A 21,672-nucleotide genomic window follows, 5' to 3' on the forward strand; every position below is an offset into this window, starting at 1 on the left:
TAGTTAAAACTAGAATACATTTCAAAGCTTCTTTGATGTGGAAATGCTGTCAGTGTACTTTGAGTGCATCCTTGACCCTCTTCGGTTCAGATCCTAGATAGCACACTTCTTTTTAGAGAAACCTCACTTCACAGGAGAGGTTTCATCTCAGTAACAATCTATGCCAAGATAGGCTGAAGCTAGATCAAGGTGAACTGGTAGGACAGGGGTCTTATCAACTGGAAAACAGAAGGATAGCTCCAGTGCAAATATATATATTGTATGAAGGAAGAGTCCGCTATTTATAAAGTTCCAATTGATATGCCTCAAGACCACATCCAACTAGGAGCTCGGTGCCTCCATAGCTATTTCAACTTTGGCTGCCAGAGAGACTAAAACATTCCATACTTATGACCATTTTTCACACTTACAACTCTTGTAGCATCCCCGTGGTCATGTGATCAAAATTCAGATGCTTAGCAACTGACTCATATTTATGATGGTTGCAGTGTGCCAGCGTCATGTGATCATCTTGGCAACCTTCTGACAATCAAAGTCAATTTGGGGGGGGGAGATTCATTTAAGAACTGTTACTAATTTAGCAACTGCAGTGATTCACTTAACAACTGTAATAAGAAAGGTCATAAAATGGGGGCAAAACTCACTTAAGAAATGTTTCATTTAGCAACAGAAGTTTTGGGCTCCATTGTACTTGTAAGTCGAGGACTACCTGTATTAGTATTCTTTGTCTTGTTCTTCTCCTGTCTGCTGTACTTCCCTACTGATACTTCCTCACTGAAGCTTGCCTCTCTCCCCACCCACAATCACAGATCTTATATTTCCCTGCTTCTCTTCTCTAAACTTGTCTGTAACTCAATATGTGTTGGAGATTGCCATTAAAACTCCTACAGCAGCAGCTCCAACTAGATGCTCTCCTTGGGAATACCTACACTTGACCTGGGTGTGGCGATGATCAGATATGTCACCAGGACCAGTGCTCTCCAGCTAGTGCGGAAGGAAGGGAACAGGCAATAAGGAGAGGGGAGCAAGAAAGAGGGAAGAGAAATGCAGGGCCCAAAGGATTACCTTCACCTTTCCTGTACCTCTAATAGCAACAGTGGCTAACCATTATCCTAAGTCAGCACATCGAACCTTCTCATTCCCAAATTGTGATATTTTAAAAAATGCAAACACTGTAGGGGCATACTGATAGGGGTGTGCCAATGAAGACTTAATTGTCACCTATCACTAAACAATTTTAATTGTTTTTAGTGAATTGCAATTGATTCATTTGAAGTTAATTCAAATGTCCCTTCAGCCTCTCTTCCATCATAATTTAAACAAAATCTGAAATAAACAACATTTCTGCACTGGACACTAATCATAAATAAAGGCTCAGGAAACATTCTTACAGAAAACTGAAATGCATATTTATAGGAAAATAAATAAACACATTTAATCAAGCTCTGTGGGGGTTTTGGAATTAGTATATTGTCCAAATAATATATGGCAACATTGAAGAAACTAAAAACATTCCATATCCTATTCATGACTTCCAGGGTTTTCTTCTGATCTTGTTATGCGGTATCTTAAGTGATACATAAATAAATGAAATCAAGTACTTGAAGCTATTGAAAGGAGTTCAAAAACAGTTAAGAAAACAAAACTCATGCAAGTAGAATAGAAACTATTGCTGTTATCGAATATAATACATATACTTTATTGTTTCTTTTAAAAAAAGCCAGTTTGCTATAATAGTTGGCCTAGACAACAGGAGATTGTGACTCCCTTAGGCATGAAAACTGGCTGGGTGACTTTGGCCCAGTCCCTCTGTCTCAGCCAGTTTTCTCTGGTCGCCTCAAAAAGTTTTTATTATTGGAAAAATAGGAGGCAGAAATAATAGGTGTGTTTGCCGCCTTAGTTTTATATATATATTTAAAAAGGTGGGATAAGATAATAATAAAATACTGTTTGCCTGCCAGCAAACAACAGACCACAAAATAGACAAAAGTAATAGAAAATGAAGAATCTAAAGCATTCTGGACTTTAGAATTCAAACAGACAAGCATTTGCTACCTGACACCCCAGACTTAACAACTATTAAGAAAGACCAAAAAAAAGTCTGGACAGTGGACCCTGCAGTAGTAACTGGAAACACGGGAACAGAAAACTGGAGAAAATCACAAATATAAAGACCTGCAAATAAAAGTAGAACATGTGTGGCAAAAGAAAGCAAAAATGGCACTGATAGTAATAGGTACCTTGGGTTCCTCCTCCTAATTTCAAAGCATCTGTAGCACCACTTGAAGACCATTGTCATTGACAAAAATCATTATCAGTCAATTAAAAAAGGCAGTTTTATGGTACAGCTTACAACCTGCAACAATACATTTAACACCATCAAACATCTGCCTAATTCAGATCCTTGTGAAAGACTCAACAGGTGAATAAAAAGGCCAAATCTAGTCTAAACATCTGGCTGACTGGGTGATGAACTGTAATAAACATTATATAGAAGTTTTCTCTTGTGAGGCAGAGAGGTAACTTGCTAGTACAAAATTAGATCTAATTTACTAAGCAAGAGTTAAATCACAAGGCTCCTCCTTTATCATCTGTACATGTCAAGATGTTCTGAGCAAGCTACCGGTAGATCCAATATAAATATCTTGGCTCTATCCCAAGTGGAGGGATTTAGTAGTAACTGTTTTGGTGTTTGGAATTTATTTAACAAATCTTGCTAGCTTTTCACTTGTACTACTATGCAAAACAAGAACAGCAAACATGTTTAAACAGCAGTTAAACTAAATTGCCATTCATTTTTGTCAACCTTTCTGTTTGTTTTTCATTATTCTATTTTTACAGAATCTGAAAAAAATTCTGTTTAATCTCTATTGAGTACCAAGTTTTGGAAGAATTTCAAAATATATCCTCCCGCAAAACTTTGTCCATCAGTCCTTTCGACACAATTTTTGCTATACAAAAGTGTTCACATGACCAATTCTATAAGGAAAAATCACCGCACGGTAATTGTATATATATTTGAGTATCTCTCTAGATAACAATGAGAAGGAAGATGACAGTGAGCCATGGAATTTTACCTACTGGAGCCCTTTTGTTGTTTTAAAAAGACAGAATCTATTATTTATTACAAGCATGATCAATGTGTAAAAGGAAAATAATTGTTTTTATATTTGTTAAGATTTATTTCCTATCCTTACACCATAGACTACCTCATTCAGAACAACCACTCTGTTGTGGGTCAGATTAAGAAAATGTCTGTCCCAAGATTACCCAATTCTATGCATTAACCATGACACCATATTGGTTTTTAAGTAGTGCATATATTATAAGAGAATCCCATTTTCCTACTCTTTTTGCAGCCTGCCTATCTCTGAAAGTCCCAGTAACTTCTTGACCTGTTTGTAACTTCTTTAAGCTGCCCAACACATATGACACCTTTATGTACCCTTGCCCTTCAATATGAATATATTTAATTTCAATTATTTGATTTGCCCTGAAGGCCCAAAATGGTTCACAAGAGTGCTTCATAATAAATTCCTATAATGCAAAATCTCATACAATGTTTTGAGTGTGACTATAAAATGTAGGTCAAACCAATTAAAAATATTTGTGTTTTTTTCTCTTTCTCGATTTTTTAAAATGCAAACACACATTCAGTAACAGATAAGTAATCTCTCCATTGAGACAATACAGTGCTTAAAAATAATCAGTTAAAAATACTCTGGCAAAGCTGCAGGGGGAGAGATTGGTAGTATTAACCTCCTAATCTGATTTGAATTTAAGAAATGTTACCAATGTACTAGTTTACAGCACATGCAGGAGTGAATCAGGCATTTGAAAACTCACTCATAATAAGTTGCAACAGTTATATTATTGCAAATATATATTTCTCATCATTGTATAAACAGTCAATCCTGGTAGAACAGCCTAAAACAACTGTCTTTTTATTATCTTCTAAATTCTAACTCTGATGTATCAGTATAGAATGCTTTGACTTGTACTGTATGCATATCAGTTTGACTTCTCTTTATTTCAACAAGGAAAACACAATACAATTAAGCAGCTCTTTCCTTTAACAATCAAAGAGCAGTAACGGCAAACACAAATAAATATAGACATATGCCTCACAGCAGTACATCATACATTCATATTTTCTTTACCTTTGAAAATAAATGCTCATTTTCAATTTTAAAAAAAGTTTGCAGTAATTTTTTGTGTCTAAGCCCTCCACCCATCTCCATATCCTTATGAGCACAATTTTTGGGTATATGTTACATCCTAAAAAAACACCCCATGCAGTTTTGCATTTATATTCTTATTTCCTACCCCACCCCACCCCACACCCACACCCCAATATAATTAGGAGCTGCTGTTTTGAGACCAGTTAAATAAAGGAATTGTCTGATGAATGCTGTTTAGTAGCTGAGCCAGTGTACATGCTTCATTCAATAAATCCACCCAAACATTCCAATGACCCAAACAATGTATTTGCAAATAGTTGATAGGGTCAGCAATTTACAACCTACAGAATAAGCTGGTTCCTTTGTACAGGAAAAGATTACATGCATTCCAACCAGAAATATGCCTTCTCTCGGATCGTGAAAGACAAAGGGTGAGATGGTTTGGGCTGTTCTCTGACTCAGGACCTAAGACCAGAGATTACACTTCTCATAAAGTTCAGAGAATTGGCTCAACTACGGACAAAAAGATTCCGCCACCCCCTTCCCAAACAGCAACACAGCCCAACTGGCTATATAAAAAGAAACCGTATCACTGCCCAAACTCCTTACCTTTTAGACAAAACATTCTGAGACTGTTCCATGGAAGGAAATGGAAAAGTCTTGCTTGGGGAAAAAGCAACACACCAGTGCTAGGTACAGATGAGTTCCCCAGTTCCCCCCATTCAAGCACTCAGCCGGAGAAGCTGGCTGCAGACCAAATCTGCTGCTCTAGGAAGCTGTCGCCCAACCCACTGATTCTTCAACAACACTACTGACACCTCCCTATTCCCCCCTCCCTGCTACTACAAAAAAAAAAAAAAAAAAAAAAAGACAAGAGAAAGGAAAAGGGAATTGTGCCTCTTCAGCCACGCCTATCAGACTACAACTTGAATGCATTTTTTTTTTTCTCCTTTGTCAGCTTGTTTTTCCTTTGAAAACAATTCGCCCTTGTGAGCTGGTCAGTGTGTAGTAAAAAAAAAAAAATAATAAACCACCTTGCTTGTCTCTGAATGATGAATTTCATCCCTCCTTAACTTTTCGATAATCAATCTGGACTACAATCTGTTCCATTTTGAAGCACGCTAGAAAGTTTGCAACTTTTAAAAACGCACAGGTATTTTAGGTACACATGCAGCAAACCAGAAAATTATGCATAATTGTAACTAAATGCATGCACAGCTATGAACACATACTGGATTGCAAATATGTTATAGTTATAAATAGATACAAAGAGTATCTTCAACAGTTTTTCAGTTAACCTTGCTTCTAAATAAATAGGACAAATATCATATCTAATTAGGAGAATAGCTATTGTGACCTCTAAATAAAGATGAAGCTACACATACACTTGCATCCTCTGTTTACAAGACAGCAGTGAGAAAAGCAAATAAAAGAGTACATCACATGTCTATTTCACAAATTTGATTTTAAAAAGTAGGATTTAAACAAAGATATGTATCAGGATATGTAAATAAAATCGTGTTAACATCAGCCCCTTTTTCTAGATTCTATCTGCACAAACATAGCATTTCACAGAAACTCTAAGGCAAATGCCCTTCTTACCTTCCAAAATTGCATGAATATGAAAATCAATCTAGTTCCCTAGTGTTTCTCTGCAGGGAGGGAGGGAGGGTGGCAGAAAAATATATATGACAGAGCTGCATTCTTGTGAGCTATGGCAGCAACGAAGACAGAATAAAGAAAAAATATTTGCGATCCATTGGAAAATTGATGTAAAGATTAATACTCTGAGCAACGAAGATTTTAATTAAGACAAATGTAGATATATATTCCATATGAAGAATGAAGAACAAACTTGATTTCATCCACTTTCATCCAATATTATTATGTTGGCATATATTGCTCAATCACGCTTGAATAGGAATATTTTGCAAGAATTGCTAAACAATGGGAGCTCCTTCAAATGGTTTATTTAGGCTATATTTGGAAAACACACTGAGTATTAAGGTAAAGGTTCCCCTCGCACTAGCACATATGTGCTAGTCGTTCCCGACTCTAGGGGGCGGTGCTCATCTCTGTTTCAAAGCCAAAGAGCCAGCGCTGTCCAAAGATGTCTCCATGGTCATGTGACCAGCATGTCTAAACACCAAAGGCACATGGAACTCTGTTACCTTCCCACCAAAGGTGGTCCCTATTTTTCTACTTGCATTTTTACGTGCTTTCGAACTCCTAGGTTGGCAGAAGCTGGGACAAGTAACGGGAGCTCACCCCCTTACGCGGCACTAGGGACTCGAATCGCTGAACTGCCAACCTTTCAATCGACAAGCTGAGCTACTTAGCCACTGAGCCACCACATCCCTTTGCTGAATATACACTGAGTATACATCGTGGTTAATCAAAAGTTTGGCCAACCATATTTCTGATAGAGAAGAACATTCAGGGTTGAAATGGGGTGCGGGGGGAGAGGTCTTTTGTGTTCTCTGAACCCGGTTGTTTTCTTGCAGAAATTTCATTACCCAAACTAGGAAATATCATTAGAGCACATCCTACCAGCACTGCTCATGTTACCTAGTTTGGGTAATAAAATGTAAGAAAACCAAGCTCAGAGAGTACTAAGGACTCAATCATATTTCTGCCTTACTGGCTAAAGAAACAGCGGTTATATTTATTATATATTAAACTTTTACTATATTTTTTAAAATCACATCTTTGTTATCTATGCTTGTTGTTCAACTCTTTCCTTTTTTTTTAACGTGAAGAATGAACCAAGAAATTTTTGGAACAGTGGGTAGTAAGTGCCTCTGAGTCTTGTTTTACCTAGCCATCTGCTACAGGGAAGAAAACAAACAAAACCAGCAACAACAATCCACTGAAACAAATTGGGAAGAACAGCATCAGTCATTGGTGAATCACACTCTAAATTCCTAGTGTTCTTTTTAACCCTATGTTATCACCATCATAGTGGTAGGGTTGACTCTAGAACAATGTTTCTCAACCTTGGTAGCTTGAAGATGGGTGGACTTCAACTCCCAGAATCCCCTAGCCAGCAGCGCTGGCTGGGGGATTCTGGGAGTTGAAGTCCCCCCATCTTCAAGCTTCCAAGGTTGAGAAACACTGTTCTGGAATAATCTGGGCAATTCAGAACAACCAGACAAAAATATTACAATAAAAGATATAAGATGAAAGATGGCAAGAGTGACAGATTGAATTGAATGAAGTAAAAAGTCTCACTTTCCCTCACCAAAGGCCTGGGTGAAGAGCCAGGTCTTCACTGTTCTTCTAACAGTGGAGTGGGCAGATGGCAGGTGCTGCCACAGAGAAGACCCATTTCTGGGGTCCCAATAAATGACAGTGTTTAACTGAAGAAACTCAGAGTGCACCAATCCTGGAAGATCAAATCACCCGGGCAGATACTATGGGATATGGATGGCTCTTCAAGTAACTAGGCTTTATGTTCTATAGGGTTTTAAAGGTCATAATCAGCACCTTGAATTGCCCCAAGAGGCAACCTGGCAATTGGCACAGCTCACAAAGCTGAGGTGTTACATGGGCTTACTGAGGCATGCCCATCACTGTTCGCACTGCTGCATTCTGGACCAGTTGAAGCTTATGGTTTGTCTTCAAGGGCAGCCTCATGTACAGTGTGTTGCAGTAGTCAAATGCCAAGGTGACTGGGACATGAGTAACTGTCTTCCCCTGACCTAGGAAAGAATACAACTGGTGCAGCAGATAGAGTTGTGCAAAGGCCTTACTGGCTACAGCTGCTTAACACTACCTTAGGAGAATTCAACCCTCATTTCCCAGAGGTCCTTTGGGGTTTATGCTGGTGTAGCTGTTTGGTAGTTACTACTGCTGCTACCTCTCTCCTTGAGAAAGGTCTTTACCTGGTATCCTAGCTCTCTTTTATTATTATTATTTTTATTCCACCTTTATCTTCATATACGTCAAGTTGGCAAACATAACAGTACTCCTTCCGCCTTCTATTTTTCCCACAACCACAACTCTCTGAGATAAGTGGGCTGAGAGAGTGTGAGTAGTCCAAAGTTACCCAGCCAGTTTTTCATGCCTAAGGAGGGAGTAGAACTAAAACTCTCCTGATTTCCAGGCCAGCACCTTATATACTAGACTAAACTCTAGTGTGAACCAAAGAGAAAAAATAGTGATCGTAACTCTAGGAAGACAGGTAGAATTCCCTCAGGCTATATTTACTTGTGAGTAAAAAGGGGGAAATTGATAAAGCTGAAATAAATTCTATAGGGCCACTTTCTAGTGACTGTGCTTTTGAGGCACGTAGCTAGGGAATTCAGTCTTCTCTTCATTGGGAATTAAATCCACAGCACAGAATTACTTTTAATTTACATGTTTCCAGCTGTGATTCAGTCGAGTTCAAGAATGTCTGAATCATGATTTTTGTGTCTAGCCTGGGACAATGAATATGGGGAGCGGGCTTGTATACTGCCATAAAATTATTTTTTTGGGTGGAGGCAAGTATGCACCAAAATGTGTATCAGAATAACCAGGAAATCTGAAACAAAGAAACTCGTCTGAAACATGAGTTTAAAAGGAGGGGGGGCATCAAATGCTTCTTTCCATTGATCTTCTGTTGAAACTTCTCTTTATAAAGTATTGTTCCATAATTTGGATATTTAAGCCAACAAACTTGTTATTAAAAATAAATTACAGTTAAATTTGATAGAACCTACAAATATGTGAAAATACTTTCCTTTAGTTGACATTAGATTTATTTACATTTGTGTTTTTATAAGATAAGGAGTAAGGGAAAATTAAGTTATCAAAAAATGACTCTACAAAATAAATTAAAGTTATTTATTTATTTATTTATTTATTTATTTATTTATTTATCAAATTTATATTACTCATCTCACACAAAGTGACTCTGGGCAGTATACAACAAAAAAATTAAAAAGTTCTAAAATTCCATTTAATATTTAGTCCTCAAATAGAGGACATACAGCTAGTCCTCACTTAACAACCACAACTGAGCCCAAAATTTCTATCATAAATCATTGCAGTTGTTAAAAGAATCATCAAATTATCTGACTCAATCTTACCGCCATTTTTATAATGGTGTAGAGCTAGTCACTGTGGTCATTAAGCAAGCCACATAATCATTAAGCGAATCCATTCTCCCAAATGGCCCTTTTTGTTCTTTGCTGGAAACTGGAAAAAAATAATTGCAAATTGTGATCCCATGACTGTGGGATTCTGCAACCAATCATAAATTCAAGCCAACTGCCAAACAACTGAAATGCAATCATATGATTGTGGGGCATATGTGTAAGTCAGTTGTAACTTCAAAGATAGGTTGGAGGAAATTTTTTGGTAGTCCGTTTTAACTTTGAAAAACTGTTAAGTGACCAGTCATTAAACAAAGACTACCTGTATCAGATATTAAATTGATAATAATAGATACTATACTTGATCTTTTAAGCCTTCTTACCTGTCCACCAAAGTACCTTTGGATTGATTACAGATAGTCCTTGACTTATGATCAGAACTACACCCAAACTTTATGTTACTAAGCAAGGCATTTGTTAAGTGATTTGTGAGTCATTTTACAACCTTTTTACTACAGCTGTTGTTAAGTGGACCATGCAGTAGTCAAGGGACTCTGGATTTCTCATTGACTTTGCTTGTCGGAAGCTAGCTGAGAAGTTATAAATGGTGATCACATGACCTCAGGATAGTACAATCGTCACGAATACATGCCAGTTACCAAGGGCTCAAATTTTGATCATGTGACCATGGGAATGCTGCAACAGTTGTAAGTGTGAAAACTGCTTATAAGACACTTCTTTCAAAGCTGTTGTAATTTCAAAGAGACACTAAACAAATAGTTGTAAGTCAAGGGCTACCTGTACAATTCCAAAACTTATTTGTAATTCCCTTATACATTTTTGACAATTTATCAGGAGTTAAAATACCATTGATACATCATTTTATATAAATTTCAAACCTTGTGTCCATCTATATTCCCAAGTATTTATTTTTTTTTATTGTATATCTATGTATATCTTTACCAGTAAAATGACATTTCATAATGAAAAATAGATACTACAGATTTTAAAACTTCACTTCCACATGTAGAACTACTGAATTGTTTTGAACACGCTGCGTCGAATCTAACTTTTTATAACCACAAGATAAATATGGGGGACAGTCAGTTCAAAAGAGGGCGTAGCTACATATAAATGGATACATCGATGCAATTTAATTTAATATTAACTCAGACTGAATGTTCCAAAGTGACCTCTGGGTCTGGCACTCCTTATCACTTTTTAAACAAAAAGAATCAGTTAAACCACAGTAAGACTCTGCATGAAGCCAATCCCAGTCATGAATCAAATAAGCTCAAGAGCAAGTCAAATAAAAGTTAGAGGGCATACAAAGGGCAATGCCTCATAAATTTGTGACAAGTCAAGAGAGAAATCTTTCAGCTCTCTTTTTAAATGAATTTCTCCAAATAACCCAATTTTGTATAAAAGACAAAACTATGAAAGTGTGTAGAATGGAAGGGAACGTGAATTAATAGAAAATAATGTATAATAGTTTTCCCATCCCTCACTGTGTTCTTTTCTGCACTGAGAGGTTAGGATTTTGCCCTGTGTTTTTGTTATTTACCAAAAGTAACTTTATTATTATACAAATAAAATAAAATAATTCAGCAGCGGCTGCTGCCAAGTTTAACAAAGGTTTAGTATGTGGTTACAATGTATCATCACATATATTCCTGAAATGTATTGTATTTAAGCTTCAGAACAAAGAAAAATAGAGTAAAACTAATTACTACCTAATAACATAGTCTTCAAAAAACAGTTACTTGGATTAAAAAAAAGCATATGATGAAATAGATTACTGCATTTTTAAAAAACCTACAGTTTTGGGCAAACGAAAACAATGAAGAACAGCAGCAGTAAAAAAAAATAGAAATATTTACACATATACATTTACACTAATTATGGCAAGGGGTTAAACAGTACAGACCACTTTCTGAAGAGTAAACACCTTACTAAATAAGGTGATCTGAATGCTTACTATTTTTTACTTGTTCATAAATTATCTTGATTTAATAGTGACCTGGGGGCCAAGTTTGTGAATATTATCAACTCTTCAGAGTGGCAAGAATTGCTTGTGAAAAATACCAAAAGGATCTCTCTAAACTAAGTGAACAGTTCAAGAAATGAGGTTCAATTTAAATAAGTGTAAACTGATACACATTAGGGCTCAAACTCATGAGGTCTGAGCTGACAGCCAATAGTCAGGAAAAAATGCTAAGGTCATAGTGGACAGCTGAATAAAGATTTTGACTCAGTGTGCAGCAGGAATGAAAAAGTCAAATTCCATTGTAGGCTTCATTAGGAAAGAACTTGAAAATAAAATTGTCTGACATTGTAATGCCCTTATACAGATGTATGGTACCTCTGCATTAGGAGCATGTGTACAATTCCAATAGCTACATTTGAAAAAGGATATAACAGAGATGGAAAAAGTGAAGTAGAGGAGAACCAAAATGGGCGTAAAAGATTAGAACATTTAGGAAGAAAAGTGTGCTAGAAATAGAGACACAATAGAGGTTACAAAATCATGCATCGCATGGAGGAAGTGTACAAGGAGAAGTGCTTCCTTAGTAATGCAAAATGGTAGAACCAGATGCCACCTAATAAAGATATAATTGGAAGGAGATTTAGAACAGAGCGAAGCAAGCAGTTCTTCAGATAGTTCATAATTACCCTGTGGAATTCACTGCCCCAAGATGAAATTATGGCTACTAACTTTTAATGAAGACATTCTAATGCAATAAATTATCACAGTCCTGGAATAAAGTATTGTATGTTAATTTTATAAATAAGAAGACTAAAGTACAAGTAACTGAAGGTCATTAACCAAATTATAATAGTTTTATTTAATTTTTTATAATTTCCCACTGAATTTGGTTTCTTTCAGATCAGCTATACACACAATACAGGGTAGAATTCAACTTATTTATGTTACATATTCAGTGAAGCAATTCTGTAGCATGTAATTTATTATTGTGCAGAACTTCAGAGCTACTTGAAAGAAACATTGATTGATTGATTGACTGATTGATTGGCTACTCATCTCAGAGTAACTCTGGCCTACAATCATAAAAAACAAAAACCGTATCAAAATAAAAACATAAATTAAATACTACACAGAGCCCAGTTAAAGGATGGGAAAGGCAGGAGCAGGATTGGGGGAAGTAGGATCTATTGTTAATCAATCAACCGGCACCACTGTGAGCCCCAAGCCAAGTGGCGTAGCTCTGACAGAAGGTCAGGAGGACTGCAGCCAACCTCACTTCAGGGGGGCAAGATGTTCTAGAGATCAGGTACAATGGCAGAGAAGGCCTTCTCCTGTACCCCACCAGCCAGAATATTAGGGTTGACAGGGCCTGCAGCATGGGTAAAACGGGCCAATCCCAGCGGGATGAGATGATCCCTCGAAGTCTGAAGTAGTAAATTTATAGCCAATTTATAACTGGTTATATTTCAGGGGTGTCAACTCAAGGCCTGCGGGGCCAGATCCGGCCCATAGGGCCAGTCTGGAAATATCAAAGGATCGGTTTACGGTGCCTTCTGGAGACTAAAACGGGATGTGTGCAGGGCCCCCACGCTTCATCGCCTCCTGCAGCACTCTGCCTGCCAAAAATGGCCCGAAAAATGGACTGAAAAATGGCCCGAAAATGGCCGGCAGTGTGCTGCAGGAGACCATGGAGGGTGAAAATGAGGCGCAGAGGGGCCGCACGCTGACCCCCCGCACCCAGTTTTGGCCAGCAGTGTGCTGCAGGAGGCATCTGTCCAACCCACTCCTGCTGCGGCTGGCCTCTGCCAGCCTGCAGAGAACTACAATGCTGATCCGGCCCTTGAAGAAATCCAGTTTGACACCCCTTTATATTTGAATTTAAGCTTAACTTAACCTATAGAGCATTCTAGTGGTTGTCAGCTTCCGATCTTACTTAGTGAATTCACAAATTACACTATTCAGATTTAAGTAGGACAGTTTCCTATTGTAGGATACAAATCAGTCATGATAGAACTCAGTTTACCTGGAAGTGCTTTTATATTCAGTATTGCAGAGTTTCAGGGTACACGTTATTTTGTTGTGGTGGCAGCAAATGACAATAAACCAAGTCATAACATGGTTCACTGTTCATATTTGTAAAATCAGCAAAGATACTTGGGTGCATTAGCAATAGATAAATGAAGCCATTTAAACATAGCTGTTCCCCAAGTAAACTATGGCAGATATACTTTTTTTTTTTTTAAGGATAATTTTTGCAATAAGAGAACTTCCTGAGTAAATCTTTCATGGCTTTTAAAGGGAAAAAGTATAAAAATTTCAGACTAAAAATCAATTTTTGAATTTAGCAATTCAAGCAACTGCTAAATGTACGCCTTAAAATAGTGCATTAATCTCTTTGTCACATTTTAAAAAAAAAAATCTTTACTGGTCCCCATCAAACCAAAAGGAGAAGATTCATTCTGTCAAGACAAGCAAACAAGGAAAAATAAAGAAAAGGGACAGCAGCTATCATTTGAGATTTATACCAATGACAATCATCTATTTGCTTTGCCCTGGGGATGTCAGCAGGTGCAGCTAATCAGGCAAAGTTTATTACTGGACTCGAATGAGTTATGTTCCAGCAGGGGAACATGATTTAAGTTGGTAATCATTAGATCAGGCCTGCCAATTTGAAACTATGATTTCTTAACCCATGGTGAAGAGATGCACATCACTATGTGTTTAATAAAGAACTGGATCTGCACATTAGAAAAACCAACCACACAGAGTTTTCACCAAGTTAGTAACCATAAAATGTGGCAATTGATAGCAAAGAAAAAGCATAAATTATTTATTATGTTCATTAAAAAATATAAACAATATTCATAATGTTTAAATGGGCTAATTGTTTAGTTACAATATAATTCAAAGGCTATGTGGTTCATAATTCCGTTTGATAACTTTTCTTAGTTACAAAAATATTGTGTACCACTATTTTGCTCAAAATTGTGGCATTTGGAATTGTGCTTTAATAGTCAGATTTGATATCCGACTCTATAAATTTTTGCATTGTATTTTATGCTTGTCAAGCACTTTACATAATGTTTTCAGCATTGTTCAACTTTAGAAGCTTTTTTTTTTTACTACATCCTTCTTCAACATTCCTTCTTTGTGAAATTGTTAAATGACCAGTTTTCTTAAGGTTTGATGGGGGTGAATGAAATACATGCCAAATTAAATCTAGTTGAGACTAGACCAGTGGTGAAATGTAAAATTTGTTACTACCGGTTTTGTGGGCGTGGCTTGGTGGGAGGGTAATATGACTGAGTGGGCGTGGCCAACTTTTTTTTTTTTAAACTTTTAAAACCATTTTTTCTACAACCTCTTCGGCTGAAGAGGTTGCAAAAACAAATGCTTTTAAAGCCTCTGATGATCCCAGCTGACTTTTCTGATCGGCAGAGGCTTTCTTTTTTTTTTTTTAAAGCCTCTGATGATCCCAGCTGACTTGCCTGATCGGCAGAGGCTTTCTTTTTTTTTTTTAAAGCCTCTGACGATCCCAGCTGACTTTTCTGATCGGCAGAGGCTTTCTTTTTTTTTTTTTAAAGCCTCTGATGATCCCAGCTGAGCCGCGCAATCATCAGAGGCTTTTTTTTTTATTTTTAAAAGCATTTTTTTGGCCAAAGAGGTTGTAGAAAAAATGCTTTTAAAAATTAAAAAAAGCCTCTGATGATTGCGTGGCTCAGCTGGGCAATGGGGGGGGCAGAGATTTTTGCTACCGGTTCTCCGAATCACCCGCCTCCATCGCTACCGGATCGGGTGATCCAGTCTGAACCGGGAGCATTTCACTCCTGGACTAGACTGATTATAATAAGTGTGTAAAAGTCTTAACCATGGCTGCACCAAACTAAAGTTACCTCTGGCAATTAATTTTTGTTTCTGCTCCTCTGTTGCTATTAAAATATTTCACTCAGAAAGATACTGATTTCTCTGGTTGGACTTTAATATCTGAGCCTGTTACTATCTCCTGCAGTGTTCAATTAACTTTTTAGTACTTTAAATGATGTAACAATATATTCTTTTAATTATGAATCGATAGGGTGTACATTTAATTATATAAAATTACACTAACACAGTACCAAGCATTTGTCAGCGTTCCAAGTAACACCCCCCCCCATGAAAGAAGACTCCGAGGCTAGAACTCCCTCAAAGTTCCATTTTATTAGAGATGTTATATTGGCACATCTGGGAAAACCCGAATCTGAAAGCTTCCAGGTTTTCCCCATCCATAGAAAAGTCCAAGACTCTGCCCAACACCCACATGGCCATCACATGGCCCAATCAATGCACCATGCCAACTGGAGATGCTTCCCAGTCACACCCCTCCAGGTGAAGGGCAAAGTGTCCTTGACTCTCAGAGAAAGGAATGTTATTATGACTATATATCTCCCCTGCTCCATACAATCCCCCCTCCCAGTTTCCCACAGAACTAAATGTGGCCGGCCTGAAGATCCAATGCAAATATGGCTTCCAGGCCTGACAGCATTTATGTAGAATGTCAGCAAACAACCATATATTTAACTAAATGGTCAAAGCTAATTTACGCTTTGTTGTTTGTTGGATATACTGAAATCTGCCATTAACTTATTTTAACCCAGCACAATAATATTATAAAATTCATATTTCAGGAACAATATTTTCAATATTCTTATCTTCCTGAAAACAAATGTGCACAAATAATCTTATCAACCAAACAAACCAGTATACTGAATAGTGTTACTAGCCAGGTGCAGAATTAGATTCCCAGGTGCACAAACTGACATAATAAATAATTCATGTTTCTTATACACAAATCATACCTATAAGCTTCTGCATAGTCTTCTTGTCATAACAAATTAATGTACTGGGACAATTGTTCCCCCAAAAATTGATTCAGTGCGCACACACATGCACAAACACGTGCACACTCATACACACACACAATATACATATATTTATGAATATGCAAATGTCTATGTGCATGCATGTAGAATGAGTGTATTGGAAAACATTCCAGGGAAGGAGTGAACTTTCAGGAATCTAATAATTTTTTCTACTAAGGTTCCTTTGAGTTTCTGCCAATGATAACATGTTGGAATAATTTAAAAAAGGCCATCACGTTTTTCAAACCAAAGCATCAGAGATAACTGGGTACCATATTGCAACATATTAAATTTCATCTGGGCTAGAAAAATGATTCCCCCAAGCACTTTCGAATTGGGATTAATAAAAGGCCAGTCTCCTGGAGAAAAATGAAGCTGAGTTTCATAATTCATTGCTCTATAAGACCAACTTCTACACAGAGTGCTCACTTAAAAATGACTTGAACATTACAACATCTTAGTTCTTCCTTAGTTTGGATTTTAGTCTGAAATTTTAAAAAGGCCACCCTTTCTTTTAAAGTTGCAGCAGACATTAGTTGCCTCTTCATTCACAGCAATTAAGAGAAATATTTTGATCCACCCTTCCTTTTTCTTTCTCTTTATTGTCAGTCTTCCCTGAAAACTGGAGTTCTGAAAATTCAAACAGATTTTGCTTCATGAAAAAAAAGGAAGGAAGAACAGGAAAAGAGAAAAAAAGCTAAAACAATGGGAAATTGACCTACTTAGACCCTACGATTACACAAGGAGAAACAAAATATGCTGTATGCAGGCAGTAGCTCCCAGATAAATAGGTTTGGTAACTCACAGGCGAGCCTAGTAATTAGAAGCAATTTAAAACACAGTGAGGAAAAATAATTAGAAACTTCTGCATCCAAAATCTGTCCGCAATTTGTCACAACTGCTGACTCCAGTCTAAGACCTCATTCATCTCTATGATAAACAATTTTTTTCCAAATAGGAAAGCACTTATTAAGCTAAGAACTTAGGAAAAAAGTAGAATACCTACAATACTGACTAGATCAGAAATTATGTCTGTAGGATTCTTGCTTTAAAAAGACATAATTCAGAATTGGCCAAATTCAAAAGTTACAAATGGATTAAGGGTCAAATTGATTTGACGTAAGATATTGAAATTAATGACAGTATAAGAATCCTTTACATGGAGAAATGCTGTTTTGAATGGTTGAAAAAAATGTTAGGATAGGACTTTGAAAGTTTGATACTAGAGATTACAATTAAAGGAGATGATCATTTAAATTTTATTTACTAAAACAGAATGGAACAAAATACTTTAACACTGGATCTACTGATAGATATTTGTAAACAATGAATCCAGAAGTTAATTTTAAAAGTGTCTGCCTCTATAGATAGACTGTATATAAAAATTATAGAAGAGGAACATATTTTTCCTGACTAGATTGTGATGATCTGAAAACGATTTTAAAATGACAGGCTACAAGAATATGAAAAAAAGATGTTACATTGGACTTACAAAAGAAATCAGCTGATATCTTAATAATTAAAATAGATATAGAAATAACAAACAAAGAAGTAAATAACCTGGATAATTTTTCAATATTGGATTTACAAAAAAGGTTTGTTTAAGTGTTAAAGAATTTTGTGAGACAAAAAAAAAATGAAAAGAAATTAAGTTCTAGAATATTATTTGAAGGAATTAAAGATCAAGATTATTAGAAAAAGAAGAAAGGAACATGAAGTTGGTTTATTTGATCAATGTTAAAAATTGTTTTCTCTAGCAACCCTTAATGGACTTTTTGCTTTTGATGAGACTATAAAGATTATAGATGAAATAGGGGACAAAGATATCATTTGTTGTACTTTAATAAAAGGTGATAGGTTACTAAAAATGTTTATACCATGTTTCCCTGAAAATAAGACAGGATCTTATTTTCTTTTGACCCCTCAAATAAGGGCTTGGCATTATCAGGGGATCTTATTATTTTGGGGATGCAGGAGGCGGCAAGCATGGGACTGGATGTCCCGTCACTGCCATTGCCTCCCTGTTCTTTGCGCCAGCTGAGCGGCCCAACATGTCCCACCCCACCCCAATGGCAACAGCTAATTCCCTTCCCCACCATCTCTTTATCAAGGGAGGTGGCAGATGGGCGAGAAGCAAGACACGCGTCTTACCTTTAAAGCTCCGTCGCTTTCCTCACCGTTGTGTCCAGGAAAACACACTGTAAAAGAAAGCCTTCTCACGAGTTCGAGAAGTTTGATTGAACTCACAAGAAGGCTTTCTTTTACAGAGTGTTTCTCTGGACACAACGGCGAGGAAAGTGACAGAGCTTGAAAGGTAAGAACTGCATCCCGCTTCTCACCTGTCCCACCTGCCACCCCCAAATTGCATCCCTAAAGGGGGCGGGTGGCTAAGTAAGGGGCAGGAGCCCTGTCTTCCGCGGCGAAGGGAGGAGAAGAGACAGCATGGGGAGCCACATCTCGTTCCACGCGTCTTGCTTTTTCCCTGCCTCACCTGCCATCTCTCTCAATAAAGAGATGGCGGGGAAGGGAAGCAGCCAGGCTGCTGTTGCCATTGGGGTGGAGTGGGACGTGTTGGGCTTCTCGGCTGGCACAAAGAACAGGGAGGGGAGGGCATGTCTCCCCCTTCCTCCCCCCCCGGCCTCCCCTCCTCAACTCATTTTGGTTGCACGGCAAGCAACCAGAGGAAACAGCGGGACTGGCTGCGCATGCATGTAAGTAGTTGATGGTGGGGCTTATTTTGCGGGAGTGGCTTATATTATCGCATGTGCTGAAAAGCCTGATTGGGCTTATTATCCAGACATGTCTTATTTTGGGGGAAACACGGTACTTTATGAGAGGGGAAATCATTATATTTTTTTCTTTCTTTACTATATTCTTTTTTCTTTCTTTTCTATGTTTGTTTTTATTTTTCTTTCTTTTCTAACTGTCTAATTTTTCTTTTTATACTTTTATCACTTAGTTTGTATTTGTTCTTATCTTTTTAACTGTAATGCTTAATAAAATTATTACAAAAAAAGAAAGGCAGTATTAATGTAGCTATATTTTTAAAAAGTATAAAAATAGTACTAATACTGATTCTATAGTTTGTTTATTTTTTCCGGGCAAATTCCAAATTTAACTCACTATAACAGTCTAAATCAAATTGAATTATACTCTTGCAAACCACTATAAATCTAGCCTATAGTTTCAGCATGTCCAAGTTAACATTAGTTGTCAATACAACATAATTATCTAAACTATCCATGTGATTATGGTATCAAATAGCAAACCAGAAGTAGTTATTACTTTGGAATTTTAAGCAATTACTAGTGTTTCAGACTCTGTTTGCACATGTGTCCGTGTTAGGGGTAGAGAGAGAAAGAGAAAGGGAGGGAAGGAAGGAAGGAAGAAGGAGAGGGAGAGGGAGAGGGAAAAGCAAAACATTTCTTACACTATTCAGATTTTACAGCAGGATTTCCAACTGCCTAAACTACATGGCTGCCAAACACCCGTCAGTCCTTTGTGCCAACTTTGAATTAGAAAAGTGGCAGAGATCAGTCACTGCACAACTTTTAGGACAAGCTGTTCCCATTTCTGCAGCTTCAGAGAAGTGTGGCCTATTCTTGGAGCATCTTAATACAGCAGCATCCTTTCTCTTGGCCAAAGATGCTGAACTAGGGATATTTCTGCCCCAATCTAACGTCAGAAACATGACTAAGACCTAATTATGCTATTTTAATTAAAAACATTACTATCCTCCATTCTCTTGCACATTGTAATATTATTTCTGAAATAACAAATTTCCTTTATATCTGAACTAAGAAATTGTGATCGAAACTTATTTATATTGTACAATGTAATTATAATTCAATTTACATGCCAGGATTATTGTTAGATTTAAATCACAGATCAGACATAAAATTGTGATTGACAAGTTGCACCAGTAGTACCTTTTAGCCTTTTGGTGCTGTCTATAAAGTTTTCTTGGCAAGGATACTGGAGTAGAAAAGGGAGACAGCAGAAGATGAGATGGTTAAATATGGTCACTGACGCAGCGGGCATAGGTTTGGGCAGATTCCGGAGACAGTGGAGGACAGGAGGGGCAGATACAGGGGTGAAATGCTACCAGTTCGCTCCAGTTCAGGCAAACCGGTAGCGATAAAAACTACCAGTTCGGGCGAACTGATAGTAAAAAAAAGTTACTTATGTCCATTGATGGAAGCCCTCTCCATACTCACTCATACCCAAGCACATGTGCAGAACACGCCAAAAGAAGGCTTGGGAAGGTACATAGTACAACGAGGGGGGGATCAGCTGTGGCGCGCAGTTTAGCTTTGCTAGAAAGCAGGAGAGCTTTCTAGCAAAGCTAAACCATGCGGCACAGGTGATAATCAATCGTAGCATTTTTTAATTACTAGTTTTCCTGAACCAGTAGCTTTTTAAACACACAGCGTACATTTAGTGTGCACTGCGCATGCGCATGCATTTGGTGTGCATGTGCACATGCAGCACGCATGCACGGCCAGCGAACTGGTAGCAAACCGATTCAGATTTCACCCTTGGGCAGATGTGCTATGGTCCTTGGGACTGTGAAGAGTCGGATATGACTTAGCAACTGAACAATAACAACAAAACAAAACCAGTAGTACCATAAGAAAAGAAAGATAAGGACAAGACATATCATGATTAAACCAGAAAATCAAGAGTTGCTCATAGTTCTTTCTTACTTTGGTATGACTTGATACATAAGGTGCCCAAATCATGAATATCATTTCTGGGTGAATAACATAAGATTAAACAAAAAAGAGCACAAAGACACACAACAGAACCACACAACCAAAGCCAAACCACAACAGATTCCAACCTGAAGTTGGTAGAAGTCAAGGTCATTCAACACTCTAGCCTAATGCCGGAGAAAAAAACTCAAGTTTTCAAGGACTTCTGCAAGGCCAATGGAAGGCGTTGGAATCTCTAGAGATATGCTGTTCCAAACGGCAGATGCTACAACAAAGAAGACATACTTCCTGGGTCTTGCTAGATAATATTGTTTCATAAAAGGGAGCATAGAGCATAGAGATAGTCCCCAGTTCATTTAGTCAAAATTACAACGGCACTGAAAATAGTGACATGACCATTTTTCATACTTAAGACTATTGCAGCATCCCCATGGTCACATAATCAAAATTCAGACATTTGGCGCAGTGTCCCGGGCTCATGTGATTCCCTTTTGCGACCTTCTGACAAGCAAAGTCAATGGGGAAGCCAGATTCACTTAACAATTATGTTACTAACTTCACAAATGCAATGAATCACTTGACAACTGTGGCAAGAAAAGCCATAAAATGGGGCAAAACTAAAAAAAAAAAATTTCACTTAGCAACATAAATTTTGGGCTCCATTATGGTCGTAACTCAAAAACTACCTGTATTTCCCTGCTAGATCTTGTGGAATGTGCAAAAACAAACAGAGACAAATAACCTGCTCTTGTTCCATGAAGGGCTTTATAGGTAGTAACATATCTAAAAGCCTATGGGTAGCTAGTGTAGCTC

The 21,672-nt window shown here is 37.5% G+C and overlaps 1 protein-coding gene across 7 annotated transcripts in view; it reads right to left on the minus strand.

Moving 5' to 3' along the window:
- Window positions 1-21,672, minus strand: part of NHSL1 (NHS like 1) — a 146,826-nt gene that overhangs the window by 68,474 nt on the left and 56,680 nt on the right. The window contains exon 1 of one of the 7 annotated variants that reach the window (XM_034418904.3): window positions 4,791-5,179. The exons of 5 other annotated variants lie outside the window; for them this stretch is intronic. In XM_034418904.3, coding sequence (XP_034274795.2) covers window positions 4,791-4,806 — 16 coding nt within the window. In that variant the 5' untranslated portion in view covers window positions 4,807-5,179. Of the gene's footprint in view, window positions 1-4,790; window positions 5,180-21,672 lie in introns of those variants that run through there. One more of the 7 variants, XM_087882829.1, reaches the window with a different exon arrangement.

The sequence above is a fragment of the Pantherophis guttatus genome, chromosome 1 (assembly GCF_059756535.1).
Source record: "Pantherophis guttatus breed Tessera chromosome 1, ASM5975653v1, whole genome shotgun sequence".
NCBI classification, from domain to species: Eukaryota; Metazoa; Chordata; class Lepidosauria; order Squamata; family Colubridae; genus Pantherophis; species Pantherophis guttatus.